Source organism: Physeter macrocephalus, chromosome 9 (genome assembly GCF_002837175.3).
Source record: "Physeter macrocephalus isolate SW-GA chromosome 9, ASM283717v5, whole genome shotgun sequence".
Lineage (NCBI taxonomy): Eukaryota > Metazoa > Chordata > Mammalia > Artiodactyla > Physeteridae > Physeter > Physeter macrocephalus.
In genome coordinates this window covers 85,732,245-85,760,185 of record NC_041222.1, presented here as the reverse complement: position 1 = coordinate 85,760,185, position 27,941 = coordinate 85,732,245, and the positions used below count along the sequence as shown (strand labels likewise).

Below are 27,941 nucleotides of genomic sequence, written 5' to 3'. Positions count from 1 at the left end.
ATGGCCGCTGAGCCTGCGCGTCCGGAGCCTGTGCTCTGCAACGGGAGAGGCCACAGCAGTGAGAGGCCCGCGTACCGAAAAAAAAAAAAGAATAAAAAAAAAAAAAAAAAAAGAAGTGCAAAAACTTACAAAACATTGATAGAAATGGAAAAAACTCAATAAATGAAAAAACATCCCACGCGCATGGGTCAATGGCTTAACTTAAGATGGCAGTACGCCCCCACCAAACTGATCTAGAGATTCAACACAATACCTAACAGAATCCCAGACGACTTTTTTTGCAGAAATTGACAAGCTGATTCTAAAATTCATACGAAATTGCAAAGAACAGCCAAAACAATTCTGAAAAAGAAAGGAGGATTCACACTTCTAGATTTTAAAACTTATTACGAAGCAGTGTAATCAAGTGTGACACTGGCATAACTATAGACATATGGACAAATGGAATAGAACTCAAAGTCCAAAAATATCTCCATACCTCCATAGTCAAGCAATTTTTACCAAGGGTGCCAAAACCATTCAGTAGGAGAAAGAACAGTCTTTTCAAAAAGTGGTTTTCAGACAACTGGATTCATGCAAAACAAAGAAGTTGGACATGACACATCATAAACAAATATTGACTCAAAATGTATCAAAGATCCAAGTAAGACCTACGTGTAAGAGCTAAAACTGTAAGACTCTTAGAAGAAAACATAGGGGCAAATCTTCATAACCTTTGATTTGGCAAGGTATTATTAGATATGACACCAAAAGCATGAGCAATAAAAGGAAAACTAGAAAAACAGGACTTCATCAAAATTAAAAACTTTTGTACTTCAAAGAATACTATCAAGAAAATGAAAAGACAACTCAGAGAATAAAAGAAAGTATCTGCAAGTCACATATCTGACAAGAGACTTGTACCTATACTATTGACTGTTACGACTCAATAACAGAAAGACAATGCAATTGAAAAACAGGCAAAGGATGTGAATAGATACTTCTCCAACGAGACACACAAATGACCAATAACACAGGAAAAGATACCTGACATCTTTAGTCATCAAAAAAAAGAAAACCAAAACCACAATGAGATATCATTTCACTACCACTAGGATGGCGAGAATCAAAAAGTCAAGTGTTGGTAAGGATGTGGAGAAATCAGAACCCTCACACACTGTTGATGAGAACATAAAATGATGCAACCACTTTGAAAATCAGTCTGGCAGTTGCCTAAATGATTCAACCCAGAGTGATCACTATGCCTCATCAATTCCATTCCAAGGCATATACCCAAGAAAACTGAAAGGAAATGTCCACTCAGAAACTTGTACACAATTCTTCATAATAACCAAAAAGAAGCAAAAAAAATCCAAATATCCATCAACAGATGAATGAATAAACAAAATATAGTATATCCATACAATCGAGTTGTATTTGGTTATTAAAAGAAATGAAATACAGACACATGCTACAACATGGATAAGCCTTGAAAACATAACCTGAGTGAAAGAAGCTAGTCACAAAGGACACCACATTATATACACCATTCATATGAAAGTCCCAAGTCCACAACAGGGAAAGTAAATTATTCTTGGCAAAAGGGTGAAAATTTCACAACCTGTGCTTGGTGCATCACTAAAAGAATAATCACTTAACCCTAATAATTAAAAATTTTAAATGTATCTGCTTAAGAGTTAATCAAATATCTAGCTCTAAAATTCAAATTCCTTTTGAATTATCAAAAATAAAAGTTGTCAATCTATACTTACTAGAATCGGGCATAATGCGAAGGTCGCCTTCTTTATAATCATCTAAGAGCTGGTACATGTACAAGACAGGATCTTTTTCATAGGTGATGTAAAACCATGTGTTCATTATAGGGGCGCGTGCTAAGACCATTCCCCTCCACTCGTCTTTAGAGCCATCCTCGGTCTCAAACATGTGCTCCACTGCTTTGCCAATCATTGTGTCGGCTAGGTGTGCATCACTGATTCGAGATGTTGCTGGGGACAAAAAAGCAAACAATGGTTTACGGGAAAGAATCTGTTTTTCTTTTTTTTTTGAATTCATCTGTTCTTGGTACTGTACCTAATTAAAACTTTTAGTTGTTTATTCAAGGTATAAAGTGTTTTTTGTTCCTGTTTAATACATAATTATTTTAAATTATGAGATAAAATTATAGACTTACAGAAGAGTTCCAAAAATAATATTGTTCCCATATACCCTTTACCCACCTTGCCTTTTAAATATCTTATATAACCATTGACCATTTATGAAAACCAAGGTATTAACCTATTCAAGGCACAGGTTTTTACTCTTGCCCCTACAATCTGTTTTTTACAGTAATGAGAGTGATATTTGTGGCCAATATACCAGATTGTGTTGGTCATTTGCTTAAAATACTCCAGCACTTTCCTTTCATAATCTGAATAACGAACTGCTTCTCCAGATCCACAGCCCCTTGGCCATCATCCCCTGCCAGCCCTCTGCCCTCCTGTTCGTCACATAATGCTTGACTGCCTACACCTCAGCAGCATGGGCATCTTTTCCTGGGATACCCTTGGGCTGACTACGGCCCCCACATCCTTGGGGGCTGGCTCTTCCTGAGCAGATGTCCTCCCAGAGGCTTTCCAGGACCACCCGGTGAAAACAGCTCCAACAATCAGTCACCTAACCGAGCTTGATTTCTTAAAGACATTTACCACTCTCTGCCGTTATCCTGTTTTACACGTTTGTTTACTTGCTTTTAGACTGCACAGTGATGAAAGCAAAGGCCTTTCCCATCTTGTTTCCAATACTGTGATCACAGGGGTTCAACATCTGTTGTATAAATTATTTCAGAGGAAAGCAGGTTGTCCTAGATGGCCTGTGTGATTAGGAACACAGGCCTCGCTATTGGTGTATCAATAGCCCTCTGCAGCCCTGCTCTACATTCCTTAAAGACATAGGTGAAAAATTACAAGTTTCATTTTCTTTTTTAATATTGGGAAAATTATGGAGGAACCTACTGATTTTAAGGTTTTTCCATTCCTCACATTTTAGACAATTATCTTTAAAAAAAATTAGCACTTCTTATTCATGAGTGCTTCTATTTTTGTCAAAGTTCAAAGGAACAAAGATTAGAATTTCTTGGTAAAGATACTGCTATCCAATTTTATCAGAAGGACACTGTAAACACATACGGTAGTTTTCTTTGCTTAAGTATGCAATAATTACCAAAAATAACATAGAATTCCCCACTGTGCATGACACTAAAGCAAAATCCCACTAGTTTTCTTCACACCAGAAGTTATCAAACTTTCTCACCTTAGGACTCCTTTACATTCTTAAAAGTTTTTTGCGCATTTGTTTATATGGATGATAAATATCAGTACCAACTATTTTAGAAATTATAAATGACATATCTAAAAATATTTTAAAATACCTACAGAAACACATTTTTAATGAAAAATATTTTCTAACAAAAAATTAGAAATGTCTAGCTTTATAAATGGACAGCGAGAATCTCATAGCTGTTTCAGCATTCAATCTGTTGTATGTACTTTTAGTTGGTGTATAAAATCACAAAGACATGCTGTTGAAAAAATATTTTATTAGTCTTTTCAGATAATTCTAGATATTCTTCTATGATACCACATCAAAACTCAACAAGTGGTAGCTTTCCTTAAAGGTTAATTGCAATGTAGAATCTGAAATCATTATCAATAAACTTCTGTCACACTATTAAATTAAAATTCATTTGTCTCCAGAATACATAAAGAACGCCTACAACTCTAAAACAAACAAAACAAAAAAATCAAGTAACCTGATCAAAAAAGTGGGCAAAGGACTTGAATAGACATTTCTGCAAAAATGACATACGAACGGGCAAAAAGCATATGAAAGATGCTTAACATCACTAATCATCAGAGAAATGCAAATCAAAACCAACAGAAAATAACAAATATTGGTGAGGATGCGGAGAAATTGGAACCCTTGGGCACTGTTGGTGGGACTGCAAAATGTTAACACTATGGAAAATATTACGTATGTAGGCTCCTCAGATAATTAAACACAAAATTACCATATGATTCAGAATTCCACTTCTGGTTAAATACCCAAAAGAACTGAAAGAAGGGCTTGAAGAGATACCTGTATACCCATGTTCACAGCAGCAGTATTCACAATAGCCAAAAGGTAGAAGGAACCCAAGTGTCCAATCATGGATGAATGGGAAAAAAAATGTGGTATACACATGCAATGGAATATTATTCAGCCTTAGAAAGAAAGGAAATCCTATCACATGCTACAACATGGATGAATCTTGAGGACATTCTGCTAAGGCAAAGAATCTAGTCACAAAAAGACAAATACTACATGATTCTACTTATGATGTATCTAAAGTAATCAAATTCATAGAAACAGGATGGTGGGTGCCAGGGGCCAGTGGGAGGCAAAAAAGAGTAGCTGTTGTTTTAATGGGGAAAGAATTACAGATTTGCAAAATGAAAAAGTTCTGGAAACCTATTCCATAACAATGTGAATATACTTAATGCCTCTGAACTGTACACTTAAAAATAATTATGGTAGTAAATTTAATGTTTTGTATTTTTACCACAACTTAAAAAATCTGTCGGTCTTTGAATGGATCTTTCACCAATATATGATTTGGTAACATCATGCATTGCTCATATAGAAAATATTGTATTCACTGAGTTATGCAAATCTTCCAAATAGTGGGAAACTCCAGTGTATAACTGAAAGGATGAGAGTGAAAAAGGCAAATTATATCTTAAGATTTTTATGAAAATTAATTTTGACCTCATAAGCCTCCTGAATGGGCCTCTGGGAACCTCAAGGGTCCTCAGACTACACTTTGGGAACTGGTACTCTGTGACATCACATGCTTTGGGGTTGACTAACTGACTTTTCTCTCTACCTTTAGCTTAAGGAAAACAAAACTGTAACTTTAGTCTAATGTACTGCCTTAAGCAAATTAGGAAAGACCATTTTCTTCCTACATGGACCATAAATGAAGTCCAAATAATTTTTCAGACTAAAGTCTCACAGGGAATACCATAGTTAACTCTTAATTAAATTAGGCATGTAACATATTGCTGGTTTGCACACAGGCCTTTGGATTTCCTTTTTAAAATTGCTTTTCTGTTTACAAATGCAATCCATGTCTACTGTTGGAAACAGAGATGGCACAGAACTAGAAAGAAAAACATTAAGAAACCCTTAAATCCCATCACCAGAGATACTTATGTATCTTAGGATATTTTGGTTTAGTCAAATCACTTTTTTATCAAGATAAAAGGTTTCTTCTGTCCTATGATGACAATAGAGCTAACACAGGTCATGTGGCAGAATGCAGTAAATTTCAAGTAAGCTAGCAGCCTTGCCCTTGAAGGGGTCAGAAACTAAAATTCTGGGTCAGAAAAAGAATGTATGATAATTACTGAGCACAAATAATTGATATAAAGGTGTGGATAATACTTTTTAAGCCCTGAAGGGAAGATTCTTCAATGTTAATTTCTAATGTGGAAAATGGACTGATGTCAAGATCAAGAGAAAAGAGGATGTGCCTCACGAGGAAGAATGTGTTCAGCTGAACTCAAACTAAAATGCCAAAGATTTACTATTACATAATTAGTTACCTTTGGTTAAAAACACAAATTTAAAGAAAGATTTCTGTGAAAACTGAACTATATTTATACAGGATGAATAAAGACAGTGTTTGCTATCTAAAGCAAGGATTAAAAAAATAACTTGCTGCTCTGGCAAAGTTAACTTGATGAGGAAGCATGTGTTCCAGGAGCACAATGGCAAAAACAAAGGGGGAAAGGGGACTAGGTAAGCATCTTCCCATGACAATTTGATTCCAAATTTCTATCCTCCAAGTGCAGATCTGCTGAGGCTCTATTTGTAAATATATAGGCTTTTAAGGACAATTCTAAAAAGCATAAACCAGATTCAAGCAATAGCAGCATCACTGTAATAATAAGAAAACATTTCAAAGTAAATACTCTGAAGAAAGTAACAATTTGGGTGTATTCTGTAGTTCTTAAAAATAAAATCATATTTTATTTTATTCTTAAAAATAAAACCAGTCATTATTATTTAACTGACACCTTATGCCTTAAGGAACCTAAGGTATGCAAGGCAAAACTGATTTGTATGACATTAAAAAAGCCATTCATTTCCCACAAATCTTGTACAAAAGAACCCCAAAAATGTAGTATAATAGAGTTCACATGTTTTGGTTGCTTAAATTTTGGCTGAAGGTACAATTATCACTTATGTAATAATACACAATGATAAAAATTCACTTCACATAAAGATCCTAAAATAAATACATGAAATTTTTCTGAGCTATTATAATCTGATGAAATGAGCACATTGAATATTTGAGCTAATGAGAAATACTCTTACTCACCAGAGTCCAGATAAACAGTGAGCAAAATGTGGGAAATAATCATATTAGAAATTATTAGACTGTTGACTTCTTGGGGAACAATTTTATGTCGTTATATCCTTCACAGTTCCTTGAACTTTGGTTTTAGAACATTTGCTGAGCAGTTTTTGTGGTTTTAGGTGACTGATTTAAATGTGTATCAGAAGTGCTTATGCTCCAATAAAAAAAATACCAGTAATGCTAATAATCAAAAAGCATCCATTTCTATAATCATTTTTAAAGCATACAATGCACAAATAGTAAAGAGAACTTACCAACTCTGTCAGGGAGGACTTCAAGCGCAGAAACTCTTTCATCTTTATTAAGTTCTAGTCCATAAACACAGTCAAATCCATCGTATTTTATAAGATACAAAGAAGGATTTACAGGCACCTGGTCCAGAACGGTTCCTTTCCACTGGGTGATGGGGCCATTCCCCTCTTTCCACCCATGCTGAATCCTGCAGCCTACGATGTTCCGCCGGGGCTGGGAAACAGGTTTGCTCGGCCCCACACTGCTCCGATGTTTTCTGTATTCACACATATACACAAGTAAGGTATCATCTCAAAAGTATGCACTCCTACCAACACAACTACTGCTAGCTAGCATGCTCCCATCACAGATGATCCGGGTCCTATGCTAGCTAATGTTGCCACACTCGGGGGTTCAGGTGGCTACAGGCAGCCATCTCCCAGTCCCAGAGCCGTGCAGTGGTGGCTCAGAGGTGGGGCCCGTCTCTAGCAATAGAAGCTTCTTGTGCACCCTAACTGTGGACATGCAGAAAAACACAACTAGTCAATAGCAACTTAACCTTAAAATTAAGTATCAGTTTTTCAGCTTTCTGAGCTTCCTTTAATTCAGTCAACTCACAATTATCCAAATTAATCAAAGAAAGACAAGGGCTGACTACATGAAATAACTGCACATGCATATGGCTTTATAAAATAGAAATCCATTTCTCATTAAAAAGAAATTCAATTTCACCCATTCTAATGCCCACATAACTTTGTCCCCACTGGCTTAAACAATAAGAATAAACTAGACATTTAACTTTTTCTTAATCTGGAGTCCAGGCTGGCTTCTATCCATGCATTTATACTATCATTACTTCTCTAGAAAACATAACCTTCAACACTTAAATTTGTAACAAATACTTAATGTAGTATTAAAAATTATTGAAGCAACACCAAACTACATTCTTTCTCAATTACAAACAATTGAAAAATCTACATACAATGTTTACAAATAATACACCTGGCTCTCAATATCAGGGAAAAAAATCTTCATTTCATGTAGAAATCCAGAGACAAGGGACAAGACGTGGCTTGAACGCAAGCTGAAGGGCAAAGCCATGCTGGCACATGGATGCTGCTATATGCCAAGAATGAAAAAATTTAGGGAGCAGAAAAGAACCCACGCCCACACTCTTATGGGCATAAAGCTCTCATCTGGTAAACCACAAATAAAAGTGGTGAACAAATGGCATAAATACAAATAAACTTTTAAAAACAAGTAATTTATTGTAGCCTATAATATTTAAAACTACAGTTGTATACATTTTAAGTAGACCAGCTTGGTAAACTTAGTGGTTTTGTGAAACAGGTTACAACAAGATATTAAAGCTGTCTCAAGGAGGCCTAGAATCAGTTGACACAGTCCTTTACCTAAGCAAGATAGGGAACACCATTTGGGGAACACCTCAGAAGGAAAACTTCTCCAGTTGGACTGTAAAAGGGTTCAAAAGGTTATATGCAGGACATGAGACCAGAAAACACTGTGTCTAACCCAGCCCTTAAGTCTCTGCAAACACCCAGCCAAATGGCCCTCCAGGAAAGGCAGAGCCCTGAACTGAGGACACATACTGAGAATAACATCCTGAGTAGTGTGAGGCCCACAGGTAAAGGAAAGATGAGGTTCAGATGCTTACGGGGTGGGCCCAAAGGAGGCCGACCTCAACAGGTATCACAGAGGAGACTATACAGAGAAACTTGAGTATGCCATGGGAATACTGAAGAGCTCTGCAGCGAGGATAGGTGCCCTGGAATACTCTCACCCCTTCTCATGTACAAAAGTCTTGGGAGAGGACCATGGTGGGACCAATGGGCAACGGAGGCAAACCCAAAAATATGCCCACAAGGCAGATGGAAATTATCACCTAACATTATGCACATAACAGAGGCCACGAAAGAGAAACTTACATCAAAAACATTAAGAGCCGAGATAAGAGACAGCTACACAAGAGAAGATGTGAGAAAAATCAGACATAGTCAAGAAACAAGCAGCAATTTGAAAACTTTTCAGAAATGAAGGCTAAACTAGAGGAACATGGAAGAAATTGACACCATGGGGCATTTAAAGAAAACAGATAATAAAAAAGAGACAGATGGGAACAGATATGAAATTCCAACTTCCATATAACAGAATCACCCAAAAGCTAAAATCAGAGGAACAGAAAGAATACTAAAATAATTCAAGAAAAATATCCAGAAATAAAAGACTTAAATGTACAAACACGCCCCTGGGAAAACTGACCCTGAACTACTGACACTAAGACAGCTTAGTGAAACAAACTTTAAAGAAAATAACATCTCGTGGGCATCCAAGCAAAAGAACTGTATCATGTGTAAGGAAAAGATAATCACATGTGTAAGGAAAAGAAAATCACACAGTGACACCGTGTGCCACCAGATAACCAAGTGACAAACTTAAGGTTCTCAGGAAAGAAAATGTGAGGTGAGGGTTTTACAGGCAGCCAAGAAGTCTATACTGACCTCCAAGTAGAAGTACACAGATAAATCTGTGTGAACACATTAAGAACGTGGGGAATACTGTTCTCACAAATGCTTCCTGAAGAAGTTAACAGTTGGCCATCCATATCCATGGGTTCCACATCCTCAGATTCAACCAAACGTGGATAGAAAAATCCCAAAATTCCAAAAAGCAAAACTTGAATTTGCCACACGCAGTCAATAATTTACCTATCATTTACGTTGTATTTACAACCATTTACATAGTATTTACACTGTATTAGGTATTATGAGTAGTCTAGAGATGATTTGAAGTATATGGGAGGACTTATGTGGGTTATGTGCAAATACTATGCCATTTTATATAGGTGACTTGGAGCATCCATGGATTTTGGTATGGTGTGAAGGGTTCTGGAACCAATCCCCATCGGACACCAAGGGATGACTGTACAGGACAGAGTTTCAGATAATCAGCAACGCCTAGGGGACTTCCCTGGTGGTCCAGTGGCTAAAACCCCGTGCTTCCAATGCAGCAGGCCGGGGTTCGATCCCTGCTCAGGGAACTAGATCCCACATGCCACATCTAAAGATCCCACGTGCCGTGACTAAGACCTGCTGCAGCCAAATAAATAAATATTAAGGGGGAAAAAAAGAAAGAACACTTAGAAAAGTTTCAGCACAGAGTTGACAGTAAGCAATGAATATCTCTTACTACAGAACAAACACACATACAAGAGAAATACAGTAGTATTTAACTATTACCTGCTCTGAAAATAGAGTTAACACCACTCTGAAAAGGGGGAGGAAAGAAGAATACGTAAAGTATAAGAAGCTCACTAAACAAAAGAATATTACTTGGAACAAAGTACCTGATATTAAATGGACAGAGAAAGGAGAAAAGCAAGAGCTAAATTCAATATTGTTCATAGTAAGGAACCAATCTATATAACTAAAATAAATGAATTAATAAGATTAACTTTAAAAGACTTCAGTATAAAATTTAGTGGAGAGGAAAAAACCTTAATAACATATTATCTAGTCTGTAACTTGTAACCACTACTAATACTCAAACCCGAAAGAAAGTGAACCTCAAGACCTTTTCATAATCCCTGAAAATGTGCCACTACATCCAACTGGCCCTCTGTAGGGATATGGCTGGTGAAGGTGATTACGTTCCTCCTTTAGAATACAAGAATCTTTGCTAGCATTACGTTTTTCTTCAAATAGACAATTACCTATCTTCTTTTGATCTTTAGGCAAAAGTCCTTGTGATTCATCCTGTGTACAGGATCAGGCTTTCTTCACAGCAAAGGCAGAGGTTGGTTCCCAAAACTCACTGAAGAAAGAATTCAGTCATATGCACCATTTTGTAATTCACACAGACATTCCATTATTATTACCAAAATTATAAGCAAATTCAGCATCTTCACCGGTGTGATGGTTAATATTAATGTGTCAGGTTGGCTGGGCCACAGTATTCAGGTATCTAAGTCAAGCATTAGATGTTTTCTGTGAAGGTATTTTTCTACATGAAACTAAAATGTAAATCAACAGACAGACTGCCTTCCATAACATAGTTGGGCCTCATCCAATCAGTTAAAGGTATTAAGAAAGAGTGTTCGCCCCACACAAAGAGGCAATTCTACCTTCAGACTCAAGCGGCAACATCAGCTCTTCCCTGGATCTCCAGTCTCTCTATGCATGCACCATTGGTGCTGTTTCTCTGGAAAACACTGACCACAAACAGAAAAGGTTCCATCCTAGATTCAGAGGCATGAAATTTTCTACTACCATGATTCTCAATAAAACCAATATAAACTTAGCCGTTGATAGCAGAAAAGGGCAACTGGAAGACTCAGAGCAGTGATTTTCTAGTTCAGTCACTCATCCTTTCTATACTCATTAGTGGCATTCTTCTGGAACCGCAATTGCTTCTGAAGAGGGAGTCGCCTGATGCTTTCTAATCACATTTCAGAACACGCAGTTTTTATCCTGGTCACCTCCAGTGGTAGTACACAAGGCTCTCCCTCCATCTTCTGAACAACACAAGGGACTCAAATCTAGCCAGCAATCATCCCTATTCAAAGTGGCTCCTATATCCTTTAATTCTGAAGAAACACAATCCCTCCTTTTTGCATGGATTTTATTTCTTCACTTTCTTTAAAGGAATTTTAATCATTAACTTAAAAAAATTATTTATGTATTTATTTATCTTTGGTTGCATTGGGTCTTTGTTGCTGCACGCGGGCTTTCTCTACTTGCGGTGAGCGGGAGCTACTCTTTGTTGCGGTGCATGGGCTTCTCACTGCGGTGGCTTCTCTTGCTGCGGAGCACGGGCTCTAGGCGCACGAGCTGCAGTAGTTGTGGCATGCAGGCTCAGTACTTGTGGCTCACGGGCCCTAGAGCACAGGCTCAGTAGTTGTGGTGCACGGGCTTAGTTGCCCCGTGGCATGTGGGATCTTCCCAGACCAGGGCTCGAACCCATGTCCCCTGCATTGGTAGGCGGGTTCTTAACCACTGTGTCACCAGGGAAGCCCTTAATCATTAACTTTTGCTGTGGCAGATAATATGCTTGGTCTATTCTAACATTTTGCTTTGTGTTTCTGTTTGCAATGCTTTGTCTCATTTCCTCACCGCTTTCTTCCTTTATCTATACAGCTACGATGAGCAAGGTTTCTTTGCACCACATAAAGCTTCTAATGGAAGCTGTAGGAATCTATAGATCTTATTTCTAGACTCACAGCAATTACTTCTAAACTTCCTAAATATCCTATTTAAATTCCCTGACAGTCCAGTGGTTAGGACTCCATGTTTTCACTGCAGGGGGCGCAGGTTCAGTGCCTGGTTGGGGAGCTTCCCGCAAGCCGCATGGCTCGGCCAAAAAAAAAAAAAAAAAAAATCCTATTTAAACTTACAATTTTCTATTAAAATCTACAATTAATCAAAACCTATACTTTCCCTTCCCCGGTCCAAGCAAGACTAAAAATAACAAAAAAATTCTTAGTAAAAGAAAGAAAGAATTTTAAAAAAACAAACACCTTAGCACCTAGTAACCCCTTCCTGGCCACTTTCACCACACTGCTGAAATTTAGTCTTTTGTTCCAAACTTTTATCTTGCTACCATCTTAAAAATAATTTTTAAAAAACATTTCCTTATTTAGAAGTAAACAAGAGGATTTTTGTTGCTTTCTGCAACATTTATTTTTTTCGCATGTACTGGGTTGGCCAGAGAGTTCGTTCAGGTTTTCCCGTAAACCTGAACTTTTTGGCCAACCCAACGTATTTGGTCTTTCTAGACATGTCCTCTGGTAAGTCAGATAGGGTTAACAAATGCAAACTCCCAAATTCTTGCAAGCCTCAAAATATTATTTTGTTCTCATCCTTGACTTGCCTAGGTATACAAGGCAGACTCAAATTCCCTTTCCCCTCAGTACCTTTACTGCAAAAAGGTATTTTCATTGTCTTCTACCTTCCAGAGTTAAGAGATACCAGATGCCAATCTGATCCTTGCTCCTTTGAGGGTAACCCATCTTCCTCTTCAAGTTGCTTTTAGAATTTTGTTACTGGATTCTGAAATGTTACCAGGACTTGTGACATATTATTTCTAATTATCCCTCACTAGCACTTGGTCAATCTCTAGAATTAGGTAAAACAGGCTTGAATTTCAGTCTATCTATTGAATTACCTTACATAATATTTTTAATTTCTATGAACTGTTTATTTCTTTATCTTGAATGATTTTTCTTTTTAATGAACACACCTTCTGATATCTGAGGATAATTTTCACTTTTCCTGATTCCTTATGAACTTCTGGGTCTAGCCTCGTCTTTGTTGAGTCTGCTGCTGTCTGAGTGGCAGCTTTCTTAACACTTGCAGATTCCTGGTTAGCTGCCCTGTTCCATGTATGACTTTCTTTGGTGCTATCAGTGTTCCTCAGGTGCCTGATGATTCTTGGTGTTCATATTTCAGATGCAAGGAAAGATTAAGTGGTATCTGTAGCTGAGATGTACTTCTTCAGGCCAAGTCAGGGTCCCTGGTGTCTGAGTATTAAGTACAGGTTCTGATAAAGCAGCCAGGACCCAGGAAATTGTGGAGCAGCTGAGACTGAGTAGCAACTTCAAGTCAGGGGAGGTAAGGTGAGCATCTACTGCTTAATGCAGCTGGTTTCTCACCCATAATGATTCAGACGACTGCAGCCAGCCTTTGTTCTCCCTGACCTGAACAGATTCTAGGGGTCTAGTTTGAACATTTAACTTTTTCAACTTTTTGGAGGTCGTCCTTTGCAGCTGAAAGTGGTTGGGAGCTCCTTGGCTTAGCTTAGTTTTTATATAAATCTATTCCCATCTGCTGTATATCTTGCAGAGATTTCTCAGTGTTCTGGTCTGCTGGTAGGATGATCTTTCTACACCAATAACAAAAACTGCAAATTTAATGCAAATTACGATGAAGTACTATTTTCTAACTGCTTAAAGAATAAATACAACCCTCCTAGTGAACAATCTGGCAATCCACTGTCCCAGTAATTCCATGTCTAGGAATTTATCAAAAGAAAACAGTGGACAAGCACAAAGCTACAGCTGCAGTGATGTTCTGAGCAGTGTTCATACCAGGGAAAACTGGAAATAAAAAATGTTCAATAGGTCTCACTGATTCAATAAGTAATAGTGTATCTATATGATTAAATAACTACATAGCTATTAAAATTACAGAAAAAACATGACATTTTATTCCTTGGCTTGTAGACACATCACTCCAATCTCTGTCTTCACATAGCCTTTTCCCCTATAAGTCTGTGTCCAAATTTTCTTCTTATAAAGACACTAATAATTGAACTGGGGGATCTCCGTAATCCAGTATGACCTCATCCTAACTTGATCACATCTGCAAAGACCCTACATCCAAATAAGATTACAGTCAGTTTCCAGGTGGACATGAATTTTGGAGGGCATTATTCAACTCAGTACATACATCCCTCAGAGTCGTGGCAAGGAATAAATGAAATAATGTTTCCAAAGCACTTAGTACTGTGCATGGCAGGGCACACAGTAGGACACACAATTATCCATACAGATAGGTAGAAAAAAACTTTTAAAACATACATTAAATTATTAACAGGCGTAATCTCTGGATGACGGCATTAAAAATAATTAAGTTGTCTTCCTCTGAATTTACCTGTGTTTTCAAATTTTTCTATGACTTAAGTATTTTACTTTCATAGGCAGATAAAACACAATTTTTAATTACTCTTAAATTAATGCAATGGATGTCCTAATTCTGCAAGAAACTATATATAAAAACAGATTTACGGGCTTCCCTGGTGGCACAGTGATTGAGAATCTGCCTGCTAATGCAGGGGACACGGGTTCGTGCCCTGGTCTGGGAAGATACCACATGCCGCGGGAGCGGCTGGGCCTGTGGGCCATGGCCGCTGAGCCTGCGCGTCCGGAGCCTGTGCTCCGCAACAGGAGAGACCACAACAGTGAGAGGCTCGCGTACCACAAAAAAAACAAAAAAACAAAACACCAAAAAAACAGATTTATACTATTACTGTTATCAATTCCAAATTTTATTTCTGTTGCCTTTTTTTACATCATTTCACTAGTTCTAAAAGAAGAATTAAAGGAGATCTAATATAGATACCATTTCTGCCCAATTTACTTAATAAACAACTTAATTTGATCAAAAGGAGGAGGTAAGAAAGAATGAATGGATGGGACTTCCCTGGTGGTCCAGTGGTTGGGACTCTGTGCTTCCACTGCAGGGGGAACAGGTTTGATCGCTGGTGGGGGAACTAGGATCTCACATGCCATGTGGCACAGCCAAAAAATAAAAGAATGGATGCCTCAATGAATACTAAAGACAAAAACAGTAATTAGAATAATATACTACTTTTTAAAATCATCAGTCAAAATTTCCATTTACTGCACCTTGAATGCCTAAACTGCTCAAATACCCTTGCAGCCGAAGTTTACAAAGAAGAATGTTTAAAAATATTTTTAAACATGTTAAAATATTAAATATTATTTAATATTAAGAGTGTAGAAATATATAAGTTTTGTGTTTTTTTTTTTCTTTTTGCGGTACGCGGGCCTCTCACTGTTGTGGCCTCTCCCGTTGAGGAGCACAGGCTCCGGATGCGCAGGCTCAGCGGCCATGGCTCATGGGCCCAGCCGCTCCGCGGCATGTGGGATCTTCCCGGACCAGGGCACGAACCCGCGTCCCCTGCATGGGCAGGCGGACTCTCAACCACTGCGCCATCACGAAAGCCCAATATATAAGTTTTTGATAAACTGATTTAAGCTCTCCAACTATAGCATCTACTAGAAGACAAGGTTTAGAACTTCCCTAATTAACAAGAAATATACTAAGAGTATCTAATATCGGGCAAAATGTTGATAATTGCTGAAGCTGGATGATAGGAATTCGGGATTTATTATATACTACTTTATTTTTGTGTGTATTTGAAATTTTCCATACTAGAAAAGTTAAAAATTATATATTAAACAAACTCTAACATTTTACTTTAATTTCTAATTTCTAATTCGGATTCAAAAATCCGTAAGAAAAACTTTAAGGGGGAACTTCCCTGGTGACGCAGTGGTTAAGAATCCGCCTGCCAATACAGGTGACATGGGTTCGAGCCCTGGTCTGCAAAGATCCCACATGCCGCGGAGCAACTAAGCCCACGCACCACAACTACTGAGCCTGTGCTCTAGAGCCCGCAAGCCACAACTACTGAAGCCCACGCCCTGCAACAAGAGAAGCCACTGCAATGAGAAGCCCGCACACCACAGCAAAGAGTAGTCCCCGCTTGCCGCAACTTAGAGAAAGCCCACGTGCAGCAACGAAGACCCAACGCAGCCAAAAATAAGTTAATAAAAATTAAAGCTTACTTACATGAGTTGAAATAGTATATATAAAAGCAAACAATAAGAACATGTCGGATTACTGGAAGAAGATATAAAAAGAACACAAACACACTTGTGTCATCTCTAGACAGTTCAATCTAAGAACAGTACAGGGAATTCCCTGGTGGTCCAGTGGTTAGGACTCCTTGCTTCCACTGCTGAGGGCCTGGGTTCAATCCCTGGTTGGAGAATTAAGATCCCACAAGCCACACAGCATGGCCAAAAAAAAAAATTTTTTTTAATAAATAAATAAGAGCAGTACAAATAAGGATGTGAGATTAATGATTTAAAGCAACCAACTTTTAAAATTTAAAATAACAGTTCCTTGAATATAGTGATTTTGTTTTATGTTCTCCCTGGATACATTATTTTTAACAGCCTCAGTGTCTGGTATTTTCTTTAGAAAAAAAAGTCTAAAATGTTCTTAACTATCATTTACTAGGTAGTCAATAAATAAACAGCCATACTGTAAACAAATACCAAGACACTTCATTCAACTGAGGACATATGGAATTACATAGCCAAGGGCAAATAAAAAGCTGCATCGAGTCAAGATCCAAACAATTCAAGGATAAAAGCAGAGAAACAAGAATTAAACATCTATAATCACTTTCCTTGTTTCTTATCTCCAGAAGCTATAAATGGCTTTTCTTGTAGTTTCAATGGGAGAAAATGGTGACCAAGTACACAGCATCCAATCATCCTTCACTGCTGTAATTTTGTGTACTCATTTCCAAACAACTTGACTTAGTTATCTAATGTGCTTTAAGATATCAGCTCTGATAATGGTCTAGGCCAGTGCTTCTCAAACTTTGGCATGCATCGAATCACCTAGAGAGCTTTTGAAAAGAGATACCCAAGGCCCTGCCCCAGAGACTCTGGGCTCCATTCCGCAGGTCTGGAGACGGACCAAAGACTTTCTAACAAGCTTCCAAGCGCTACTGCTGCTGGCACCATACCTTTGGTAGTAGAACTCATCCAGAACAAACACTAATTTCTATCCACCCATGTGCCCAAAAAAGATAAACTGAGAGTGCAGAAAATATTTCTGTACTTTGTTCAATACTTTAAATAAGTTCTCAAAGTACCATTCCAATTATTTGGTCATCAAGAATTCCTAAGAACAAACTAGTGGTTACCCATAGGGAAAGGGAAGGGGGAGGGGAAAAATAGGGATAGGAGATTAGGAGGTACAAACTAGTATGTATAAAATAAATAAACTACAAGGATATATTGTACAGCACAGGGAATATAGCCAATATTTTATAATAACTATAAATGGAGTATAATCATTAAAAATTGTGAATCACTATGTTGTATACTTAAAGCTTACATAATATAAATCAACTATACCCCAATTAAAAAAAAATCTGTTTTAAGACCTTTCCATCTTTTATCTAGACTCCCTTATTGACTTAAGTTGACTACTGTTTTTCATCAGTAAATATCTTACTTTTATAGTCAATATTTAAAGGCACCATACTTCTTCAAGTTAAATTTTCAACTATTGCAATTCTACTATGAAGCAGTAAATGACTGCCACACACCATGTACTTTGGTGTATGAATTAATTACTGACCTCTTTCCTTATTCTATTTAGTATTGTGAGATAAAAGCAGTTTCCTTATTCTGTGTTCCAGCAGATTTCAGAAGAAACTATTAAGGCAAAATAATTATCTTTCTGCAAAATGCATACCAGCAAGTCGAGAGAGAAAAAACTGCTTCTCTAGTACTTGTTGCTTGATAAAAGTTCTACTGATACGGTCATTCCCAGCTTAAATTGGCGATATAAAAACAAGATGGAGAAAGTCAAGTTTTCCATCCAAATCACTATGGTTTTTTCATTACTTTGTCTACACACTGTACACCCTGAGGATATCAGAGATGTCAATGGCAAACATCCAAATGCTTCAAGGGTTTTCCAAAGCACTAGTCACTTTCACTGGTGTTAATAACAGTTACTGGCAAATTGATTAAAAAGTATCACATATTTGACCAATTTAAGATTGTCAATACCATGGATCATTTAGATGCTTGCTCCAACTGTTATCTAGTCTGTGTGTTTAGGACAGAAATAATGTATTTTTCAGATATGAGACAACAAAACATACAGTTCAGGAAATAGAATGTGGTAGTTAATATGGGCTTTAGAATCAGACTGTCCTATTTCTGAATCCTAGCTCAGTCACTTCTTATATGTATGACCTCAGACAAGTTACTTCATCTCTCTGTGCACAAAAGGATTCATGGTCCCTACCTGACAGGAATGCCATGAACACTAAATGAGACTACACCAGGGACACGAGGAGGAGGAGCACAGTGACAGTTCTGGTTGGTGACTAGTATTGGTATCTTATAAAATGAAAGGAAAACATTCCCTGGAAATCCTCAACTTAGCATGTAACAGCTCCTGATCCATTTTCTAAATGTACATTAGTAGGAAATACACCAAAGCCCAGTCATACCTTCCAACAGTACCCTGAAATGTAAATCTATCCACTATTCCAATTAGGAAGAAAAGAGCCAGATTTACATTTGAAAACGAAAACAAAGAGTCACTGTAGCTAAACTCACCTTACATGTCCCCCAACTACATTTCCCTTCAAGATGTAACTTCAGTGCATATTTCCCAAACAACCTCCTGGGAAGCCAGGAAAGGCTTGTCCACCAGCTTGTCCCCCAAACACACCAAAGACCCTAGCCCACAAGAAGTACAAAAGTTTGTTTCTATTTACTTTAAAAAATGAGAACAAGACTCAGCTACACAACGTTTCTGGGTGCAGAGGCACTGCTCCAAGCACTGCAGACCCGATTACCCGAATCCCCTAGCACCCACGGGGACGGGAGGTGCCGTTCTCAGGACGGTGGCTCTGCCAGCATTTGTCTCCTGGGCGTTCCTGTGACTCTCTCTCAAGCAAGCAGAGGCATCTGCACGTGGAGTTATTATTGCTCAGTCCCCCTGTACCAACACGGGAAGTGAGAGGAGGCATGACCACGGGTCAGTGGCTGCACATGAGGAGTCCCGAGTGCCTTACTTTCTGGAGAGCCACAATGGGGGCAGGCAAGGAGAGTAAGGCTCCAGTTTTGCTTTCCTATATTTGTTTGCTATAAACACTTCATCTGTAGAAAGGATTCTATGATAAAAAGCTGAAAACCTCGTTGTTCTAGTCCAACACCATGACTTTACATGAGTTAAGCAGAGCACCAGGCACATGAGGGAACTTGGTAAGGCCCACAACTGAGCCAGTGGGGCTTCCCACTCCAAGGCCAGTCTCTCCACCAGCCATTATTCCCACTCACCCCTCCAAGGACAACTATTAACACCTTTCATTAGTGAAATGTGGAAACTTTTGTTTCAGTATTTTCCCATCCCACCCATCTTCAAATTTGCACTGAGATTAGAAAAAACAGGAAAATGACTTATAACTTTTCCTTTCATTTCAACTTCTCCCTTTTAATATGTTCAAAATGTCTACTCTTTAAGTGAGACAAGCACACTTCATATTAACGCACTAGATCAAGTTCCCTGCATCATGCAACATACAGGATGAGAAACCCTTTTAGCTGTACACATATGAACTTCAAAAATTGAACAGGTAGGTATTCAAGCCTTGTGTTTTAGGGGAAAAAAGATGAACAGTTCTGGTTTTGCAAAGTTAATGTGTAATTTACTTTCATTTCCCACTGTATTTAATTTTTCATTACCTTCTATTTGTGCCAAGAGATAGTTTACCATTTATGGTAATGATATGATAATGAGTGGAGATATATAACATAAATTATCAGATTACTAGATATGGCAGAAGATGTAAAGGTGATGGGAAAATAAATGAAATTTGAGAAACGCTTTATCAAACCTCAGGACTTGCCTTATCTTCATATTTTTACTTTCCAAGTCATTTCTTAAACTGAGTATCACAAATATTTACATTACATATACAAGTATTCATTTAAATAGAGACATGTTTAGTTTAATTATCAACAATTACTGAAAGGCACCTTTATTCACCCAGACCTTCCACAAAAGCCCAGAGGACTCACACTCTTTGACCACTACAGTGCAGTGACCAAGAGGCACAAGCATTGCAATATGAGTAATTTGAAAATAATTGCTAAAAGGAGAGTCTTAGGAGATGCTAGGGTCAAGGAGAGTCTTCCATATTTAAGAATCCATGATTAAGACTCATACAATCATAACTGATTTGTTAGAGAGGGTTCCATGGTGCAGTAGCCGTCACTACTGCACATTAGTGGATACTTGTAAAATCTATTAAATAAAAAACAGTACCAGTGGATATTGTTATTTAAGATAGTATCTCAATTTTCTTTTTGGACATAACTACATTACACACAAAAGAAGATTTTAGGGAGAAAAAAAGTTGCTTCTATTCTCTAGTACCTATAGAATTTAGAATTTATAACACATTTGTCACTTAAAATTACCTTTCAACATACATATGCTTTCTCTAAATTACAAGCTCCTCAATCATTTGAAAATCTTATAAAGAAGTGAGTGTGCCTGGCAGAGTGCTAGCCAGGTCCTCAATGCACAGGGGTTAGATAGCACACTACTACTCAGCATGCAGCAAGGCTATATGTGACGCTGGCTGCTCTGAGGCAAGACCTGCTCATACAGGGAGAGGGCCTCACATAGATGACCTCATATCTCATGTAACCAAAGGCCACAATTTGCTATCTAAAAAGGCAAGTTTCAGAATTGCTTACTTGTGGGATGTCCGTTTCTTCATCATGCTTGCAGATACACCAGCATGGCCTAAAAGAGAAGTGAGTATGAGTCAACGAAAACTGAATAAAATATAGTTCAAACTCAGCAAAAAGTTAACTTATGAAAAACTGCTATATAAAGTATGAAATTAAAATAAACCACAAGGGAATTCCCTGGTGGTCTATGGTTAGGACTCTGCGTTTTCACTGCCGAGGGTCCAGGTTCGATACCTGTTTGGGGAACTAGGATCCCACAAACCATGAGGCGTGGCCAAAAAAACCCACAAACAGCCAACATGTAACAAAACCATTTGTTTACTTATCTTTTAAATAGGAGATATAAGGGATTCTGGGAAGATAAAATGACAGGGACAGCAGTTTATCTCCCTAAACCGGCCATAAAACACAAAACCAAAATCACATGGACAAAAACTACAACAAAAAATGACAATCCTACTCATAAAGTACTAAAAGGCACAGAACTTGTCTTCCTGCCACAAACAACTAGAAAATGGGACAAGAGATATGACACATCTGGATCCAAACATCAGGACAACAGGCAGCAGAGAACTATGGAACCAGGGAGCAGAAAACCCATGCAGGGGCCCCCACACCAACCAAGTGCATCCCAACAACAACTTGTGGATGATGGTTCATGAAGGGGAAACCAAGAACACACTGTGGTTCTGCTACACTGAGAGTCAGATAGGAGTTGCGGAGGGAGAGGTGGCTGGGAGTTGTGGATCTGAGTGCTGGCAAGGAGAGAGATCTCAGAGGGAGCTCCAAACATCTGGAAGGGGAGGGGTGGTCTTAAGTCTGGCTAGATATTAACCTGCAAAGGCATGATAGTTGTTCAAAGTCCATCTAGCCACCTCTTTGAACACACAGGGCAGTCAGTAAAAAACCATAAAAAGATAATCCCTTGACCAGAAGGATGAAGTAGCCCTAAGAATAAAAGCTGCTAGAGACTCATCCTAGTACCTGCTTGCCAAAACAAACTCCAATATTCATTAAAGGACATCAATAAAACCCAGTGCTCCACAACACACTTCAAATGTCCAACACCCCAACTAAAATTATTAGACCTGCGGAAAAGCGGCAGACTGTAACCCCATAACCAAGAGGGTTATTACCAAAACAATGTAATTAGCAGGCAAGGATGTTAAAAGAACTATTAACAACTATGCTCAAATAGCTAAAGGAAGAGATAAACACTTAAAATAGAAAAATGGGGGTGGGGTGGGGAGAAGAGAATAAATAAATGAAACTGGTGAAAAATACATGATCCAAAATGAAAGAAAAAAAAATCATGGATGGATATGATTAATAGCAGATTAGACCCCACAGATAAAAACACCAGTGAATGTGAGACATTACAGTACAACATATCTAAAATGGAACACAAAGGAAAAAACTGTGGGAAACAAACAGCCTCAGTGACTTGTAGGACAATATCAACTAGCCTAACATAAACGAAATGCACTCCATGAAAGAGAGGACCGAGGGGTGAAGGAAGAAAAAGTCTGACAAAAATAATGGCAGAGGGGCTTCCCTGGTGGCGCAGTGGTTGCGCGTCCGCCTGCCGATGCAGGGGAACCGGGTTCGCGCCCCGGTCCGGGAGGATCCCACATGCCGCGGAGCGGCTGGGCCCGTGAGCCATGGCCGCTGAGCCTGCGCGTCCGGAGCCTGTGCTCCGCAACGGGAATATCAACTAGCCTAACATAAACGAAATGCACTCCATGAAAGAGAGGACCGAGGGGTGAAGGAAGAAAAAGTCTGACAAAAATAATGGCAGAAAGTTTTCCAGATGTGGTAAGTACATAACCATGGAGCCAACAAGCTCAATGAAGCCAAAGTAAGATAAAGATGAAGGAAAAAGGACACCAAGGCACATCCTAATCAAATTTCTGAAAACCAATGACAAATAAAATATTTTAAGCAAAGAATAAAGACACCTTAAATTTAGGGAAACAGAAAATACTGGCTCCAGATTTGTTGTCAGAAACAATGTAAGCCAGAAAACAGTGGAATAAATCTTTAAGGTGCTGCTAAGATAAACAAAATAACCTACCTGTGGATTCAGAATACTATAGATAGCAAAAATCTTTCCAACCCCAACAATATTGATAATTTCATTAAATAGAGTCTAAATGAATTAAGAGACCGTATAAAGAAGGAAGAGATGATTATTAACATCAGACAAAGTAACTTCAGGACAAAGTTATCAGGGATCAAAAAGGACATTCCAAAATGATGAAAGGATCAATCAAGAAGCCATACCAGGGAGTTCCCTGGTGGTCCAATGGTTAGGACTCCAAGATCTCACTGCCAAGGGTCTGGGTTCAATCCCTGGTGGGGGAACAAAGACTCCACAAGCTGTGAGGGTGCGGCCATAAAAACAAAACAAACCAAAAAAAGGGAAGCCATAACAAACTTAAATGTATATGAACCTAATTATAGAACACTGAAATATATGGACTTCCCTAGTGGCACAACAGTTAAGAATCCGCCTGCCAATGCAGAGGTCACGGGTTCAATCCCTGGTCTGGGAAGATCCCACATGCTGCGGAGCAACTAAGCTCATGTGCCACAACTACTGAGCCTGTACTCTTGAGCCCACGTGCTGCAACTACTGAAGCCTGTGCACCTAGAGCCCGTGCTCCACAAGAGAAAAGAAGCCACCATGAGAAGCCCGTCCACAATGAAGAGTATCCCCCACTCTCTGCAACTAGAGAAAGCCTGCGCACAGCAACGAAGACCTAACGCAGCCAAAAATAAATAAATAAAATAAATAAATAAAGAATACTGAAATATATAAAGCAAAAACTGACAGAATTGACACGGAAAAGTGACATACTCATAATTATATTTAAAAATATGAACGCGTCTCAGTAATTGATATAACAAGTGGCTAGGAATATCAGAAAGGATATAAAAGACCTGAACATCACAAACAGCCAACTAGGCTTAGTTGACATTTACAGAACGCCAATCCAATACTGCCAAAATAAAAGATCTTTTCCAAGTTCACATGGGACATTAACCCAGATACACCATATGCTACTCAGAATAAAACCCTCAATACACTTAAAATAACGTGAAATCATACAAAGTATGCCCTCTAACTATATCAGAATCAAGTCAGAAATAAATAACAAGGTATTTGGAAACACCCCAGTATTTGAAAATTAAACAACAATCTTCTAAAACTTCATGATTCAAACACAAAATCACAATGAAAATTCAAATATTTTGAATAAAAATATGAAAATGAAAACAATCTATCAATATCTGTGGAATGATGCAAAAGCATGCTTACTATATTGATCAAAATTCACACTAAGTAACAAGATCCACCTGGGTGGAGGAAGAAGGCTTCTGTGTTTTCTGCAAAGTTCTCTCTCCTTGGCCTTACATTACGACATGCAACTTTTAGACATAAATTTCTGTACTTACATAACATTTACAATTCTAAGAAGTTAAATGAAAAAGGAGCTATATGGTCAATTGGTCTGTGTAAGATTGTCCATTCTACTTCATAGATAAAAACAGTGAGACATTACCCCGATTGCTTAGAGAGCCATTCTCCCCCACTTTCACCTAGCATGCTTATATACACTGCACAAAGTGGGCAGCTCATAGATGAAGATAAGATACAGAATGAACAGAGAGCAAATCTATCCAAAGCATCCCTGGAACATCCCTAGGCTTACAGTAGATGAGTATTAACGATATAAAAAAATGCAAAAGTAGACGTGAAAATACAGGATTCGATCAAGATCTACTGGAATTGTACCTTGTGTCAGGATCCCCTCCTTCCCTTCCACACTAACTACACAATGAAAGGGCAGCTGACGTTAGCATTTGGTATACTCCGGCCTAACACCCACGCCACTCCCTGCATCCTAGACACTTAACAGGCCCCAGACATCGCCACACTCCCCAGAAAGCTGACTTTCCCATTTAGATGAGTACTGTGACAAAAACAATCTTCTGGTCACTCAAGAAAAGGTAAGCCGTTCGTAATTAATCCTTAATTTTTAAGTATGAATGGACAATGATCAATAGTCAAACAAAACAAAAAAACAAACAAAAAACCCAGTGGTATGAGCAAGATAAAAATAAGCATCACTGTTTGTAGTTCCAAGACCTACGGAGATTAAATAAAATAACTGGTATCCTCAGGAAAACTGAAGATACTATAGTCATAAAATGGGAACAAGTGGCTATAAAAAGGGACAACAAGAACTCTTGAAAATTAAAATAAATGAAGAGAGAGAACTTTCCATTTCCAGTCGGGCATGTTAGGAGCTTGGAAGTTATCACTCTGTCCTAACAAGGGCTGAACAAGCTGAAAAATCAACAACTCTTCTTAGATTGGTGAGAGAAGTGAGGTTACAAGGAATCACTGTCCCCAAAATTGGAGACACAGACAAGCGGACACAGAGAATCACAATTCATGGTAGCAGAATCCTCTGCAGGAACCAGTACCTGGGTAGGAAAACCTGAAAGGCAATTGACTAACTGGCTAGAGGCTTGGCGTGGACAAGTCTGAAAAATAAAAACTCCAGGGGACCTAGTCATGGGAAGGAAGGGGCTCCACATTTTTGTAAGTTTTACCTCCAGAAGCACCATCAGGTTCTCACAGTGAAGAGCAGAGAAAAACCCCCTTTTGCTTTCAGCTGAGGGAAGGGAGAAGTACGCCTTTTGAAATACACCAAAGTATTCTGTTCTTACCAAGGCCTGCCCTTGAGAGAAACTATTTTATTGGAGCCTTACTGTATCAGGGCCTAAGTGACCAGAGGGAAGGGAAATACCCAACTCCAACTCTCTAGCTGTCCCCTGGTGTGACAGGAATTTCAAGGCTCAGCCCCCTAGCCACCCTGTAGGACACAAGAGGGGAGGAAACTGAGAAGCACAAGTGAAGGTCACAGCCCGGTGAGGCAGACTCACTGAAGACTAAAACCTCATCATAGAACTACATAGTGTATCTCTCCCTCCCACACCACATCACCAAACCACTTAAGGCTCATTTACCAGAGCTCCTTTTACCCAGAGTATCATGTCTGGCTTTCATCAAAAACTGTGAGGCACAGTTTGAAGAGACAGAGCAAATACCAGAATCAGACTCAGATATGGCAGTGATGCTGGAATTATCCAACTGAGAACTTAAAACAACTATGAATAACATGCCAAGGGCTCTGTGTGGCTGAACCACACTGACTCTTCTTTGTCAGCTCCATCTTAGGCCCACAGTCCCACCCACTCTCCCCTTTCTGTGTGACTGAGCTTTAGCTTACTCACAAGAAATGCACCCAAAGCAGGTAAGTTTCCTATCAACTTTTACCCTTGCCTTCACCTGATATGAAAACTGGGAGAATATCTTTTGCTGATTCAGATGGTTAGTGGACATGAGACCCCTTGTGGGGGGGGGGGGGGGAGGAAAAACCCCAGTCCCGTCTGTGTGGGTGTACTTCTCCCTTAGTAATCAGATTCCATTTTTAGCTTTGGCTCCTTTAAATCCCCCTATACTCCCCTTTTGGTGGTATGGAGTGCAGCTGCAAACGCCTATGGATGGTCGTCCAGCTGATCCTGTCTGTGTATAAGTCACCCCACAATAAACTTCATAATTGCACTTTATGACTGCTTCACTTTTTAGTCTCAAAGACTAAAAAAATTAAAGAACCATATAAATGGACAGATGTTCCATGTTCATGGATAGGAAGAACCAACAATGTCAAGATGTTAGCTCTTCCCAACTTGATCTGTAGATTAAACGCAATCCCAATCAAAATCCTAGCAAGTTATTTTGTGGTTATCAACAAACTGACTCTAAAGTTTATATGGAGAGGCAAAAGACAAAAATAGCTAACAGGATATTGAAGTAGAAAAACAAAATTGGAGGACTGACATTACCTGACTTCAAGACCTACTATATAACTACACTAATCATTGACAGTGTGGTATTGGTGAAAGAACAAAGAGATCAATGGAACAGAATAAAGAGCCCACAAATAGTCACCCATAAATACAGTTAACTGTTCTTTGACAAATGAGCAAAGGCAATACAATGGAGAAAAGACAGTGTTTTCAATAAATGGTGCTGGAACAACTGGACATCCACATGTAGAAAAATGAATTTAGACACAGATCTTATAACCACCACAAAAATGAACTCAAAACAGATCATAGGCCTAAATGTAAAACAAAAAACTATCAACTATAAAACTCCTAAAAGGTAACACAGGAGAAAATCTAGATAACCTCAGTTATGTTGAGAACCTTTTAGATACAACGCCAAAGGCACAATCCATGAAAGAAATAATTGATAAGTTGGATTTAATTAAAATTTAAATCTTTTGCTCTGTGAAAGACACTGTCAAGACAATAAGAAAATATTTGGGAAAGACATATCTGATAAAGTGCTGTTATCCATAACATAAAGAGAACTTTTAAAATTTAGCAATAAGAAAACAAACTGATTAAACAACTTTTAAAAAATGAACCAAAAACCTTTACACTTCACCAAAGATACAGAGATGGCAAATAAATGTATGAAAAGATGGTCTATATTATATGTCATCAGGGAAATACAAACTCAAAACAATGAGATACCACTAACACACCTATCAGAATGGTGAAAATCCAAAATATGTATTGACAACACCAAATGCTGGAGAGGATGTGGAGCAACTGGAATTCTCATTCACTGCCAGTGGGAATCCAAATTTGGAAGTTTCTCACAAAACTCTTACCATATGATCCAGCAATTCTCCTCCCTGGCACTTATCCAAAGGAGGTGAAAACTTACATCCACATAAAAGCCTGCACATGGATGTTCATAGGAGATTTATTCATAATTGCCAAAACTTGGAAGCAAGCAACAAGATGTCCTTCAGTAGGTGAACAGATAAATAATCAGTACTATATTCAGACAACAGAATATTATTCAGTACTGAAAAAAAAAGCTATCAAGCCATGAAAAGACATGAAGGAATTTTATGACTCCAACTATATGATATTCTGGGAAAGGCAAAACTATGGAGACAACAAAAGGTCAGTGGTTGCCAAGGGTTAAGGGGAAGGTAGGGATGAAGTTGGAATACAGGATTTTTAGGGCAGTGAACCCATTCTGTATGATAC

General features: G+C 38.5%; 1 protein-coding gene across 1 annotated transcript in view; it reads right to left on the bottom strand.

The window, feature by feature from the left end:
- SPIN1 (spindlin 1) overlaps nucleotides 1-27,941 on the bottom strand; it is a 63,244-nt gene that overhangs the window by 3,387 nt on the left and 31,916 nt on the right. Inside the window, exons 3-5 of the mRNA XM_024130790.3 lie at nucleotides 20,799-20,847; nucleotides 6,694-6,947; nucleotides 1,752-1,985 (exon numbers count right to left, since the gene is read on the bottom strand). Of these exons, the coding sequence (XP_023986558.1) occupies nucleotides 1,752-1,985; nucleotides 6,694-6,947; nucleotides 20,799-20,847 (537 nt within the window). The remainder of the gene's footprint in view (nucleotides 1-1,751; nucleotides 1,986-6,693; nucleotides 6,948-20,798; nucleotides 20,848-27,941) is intronic.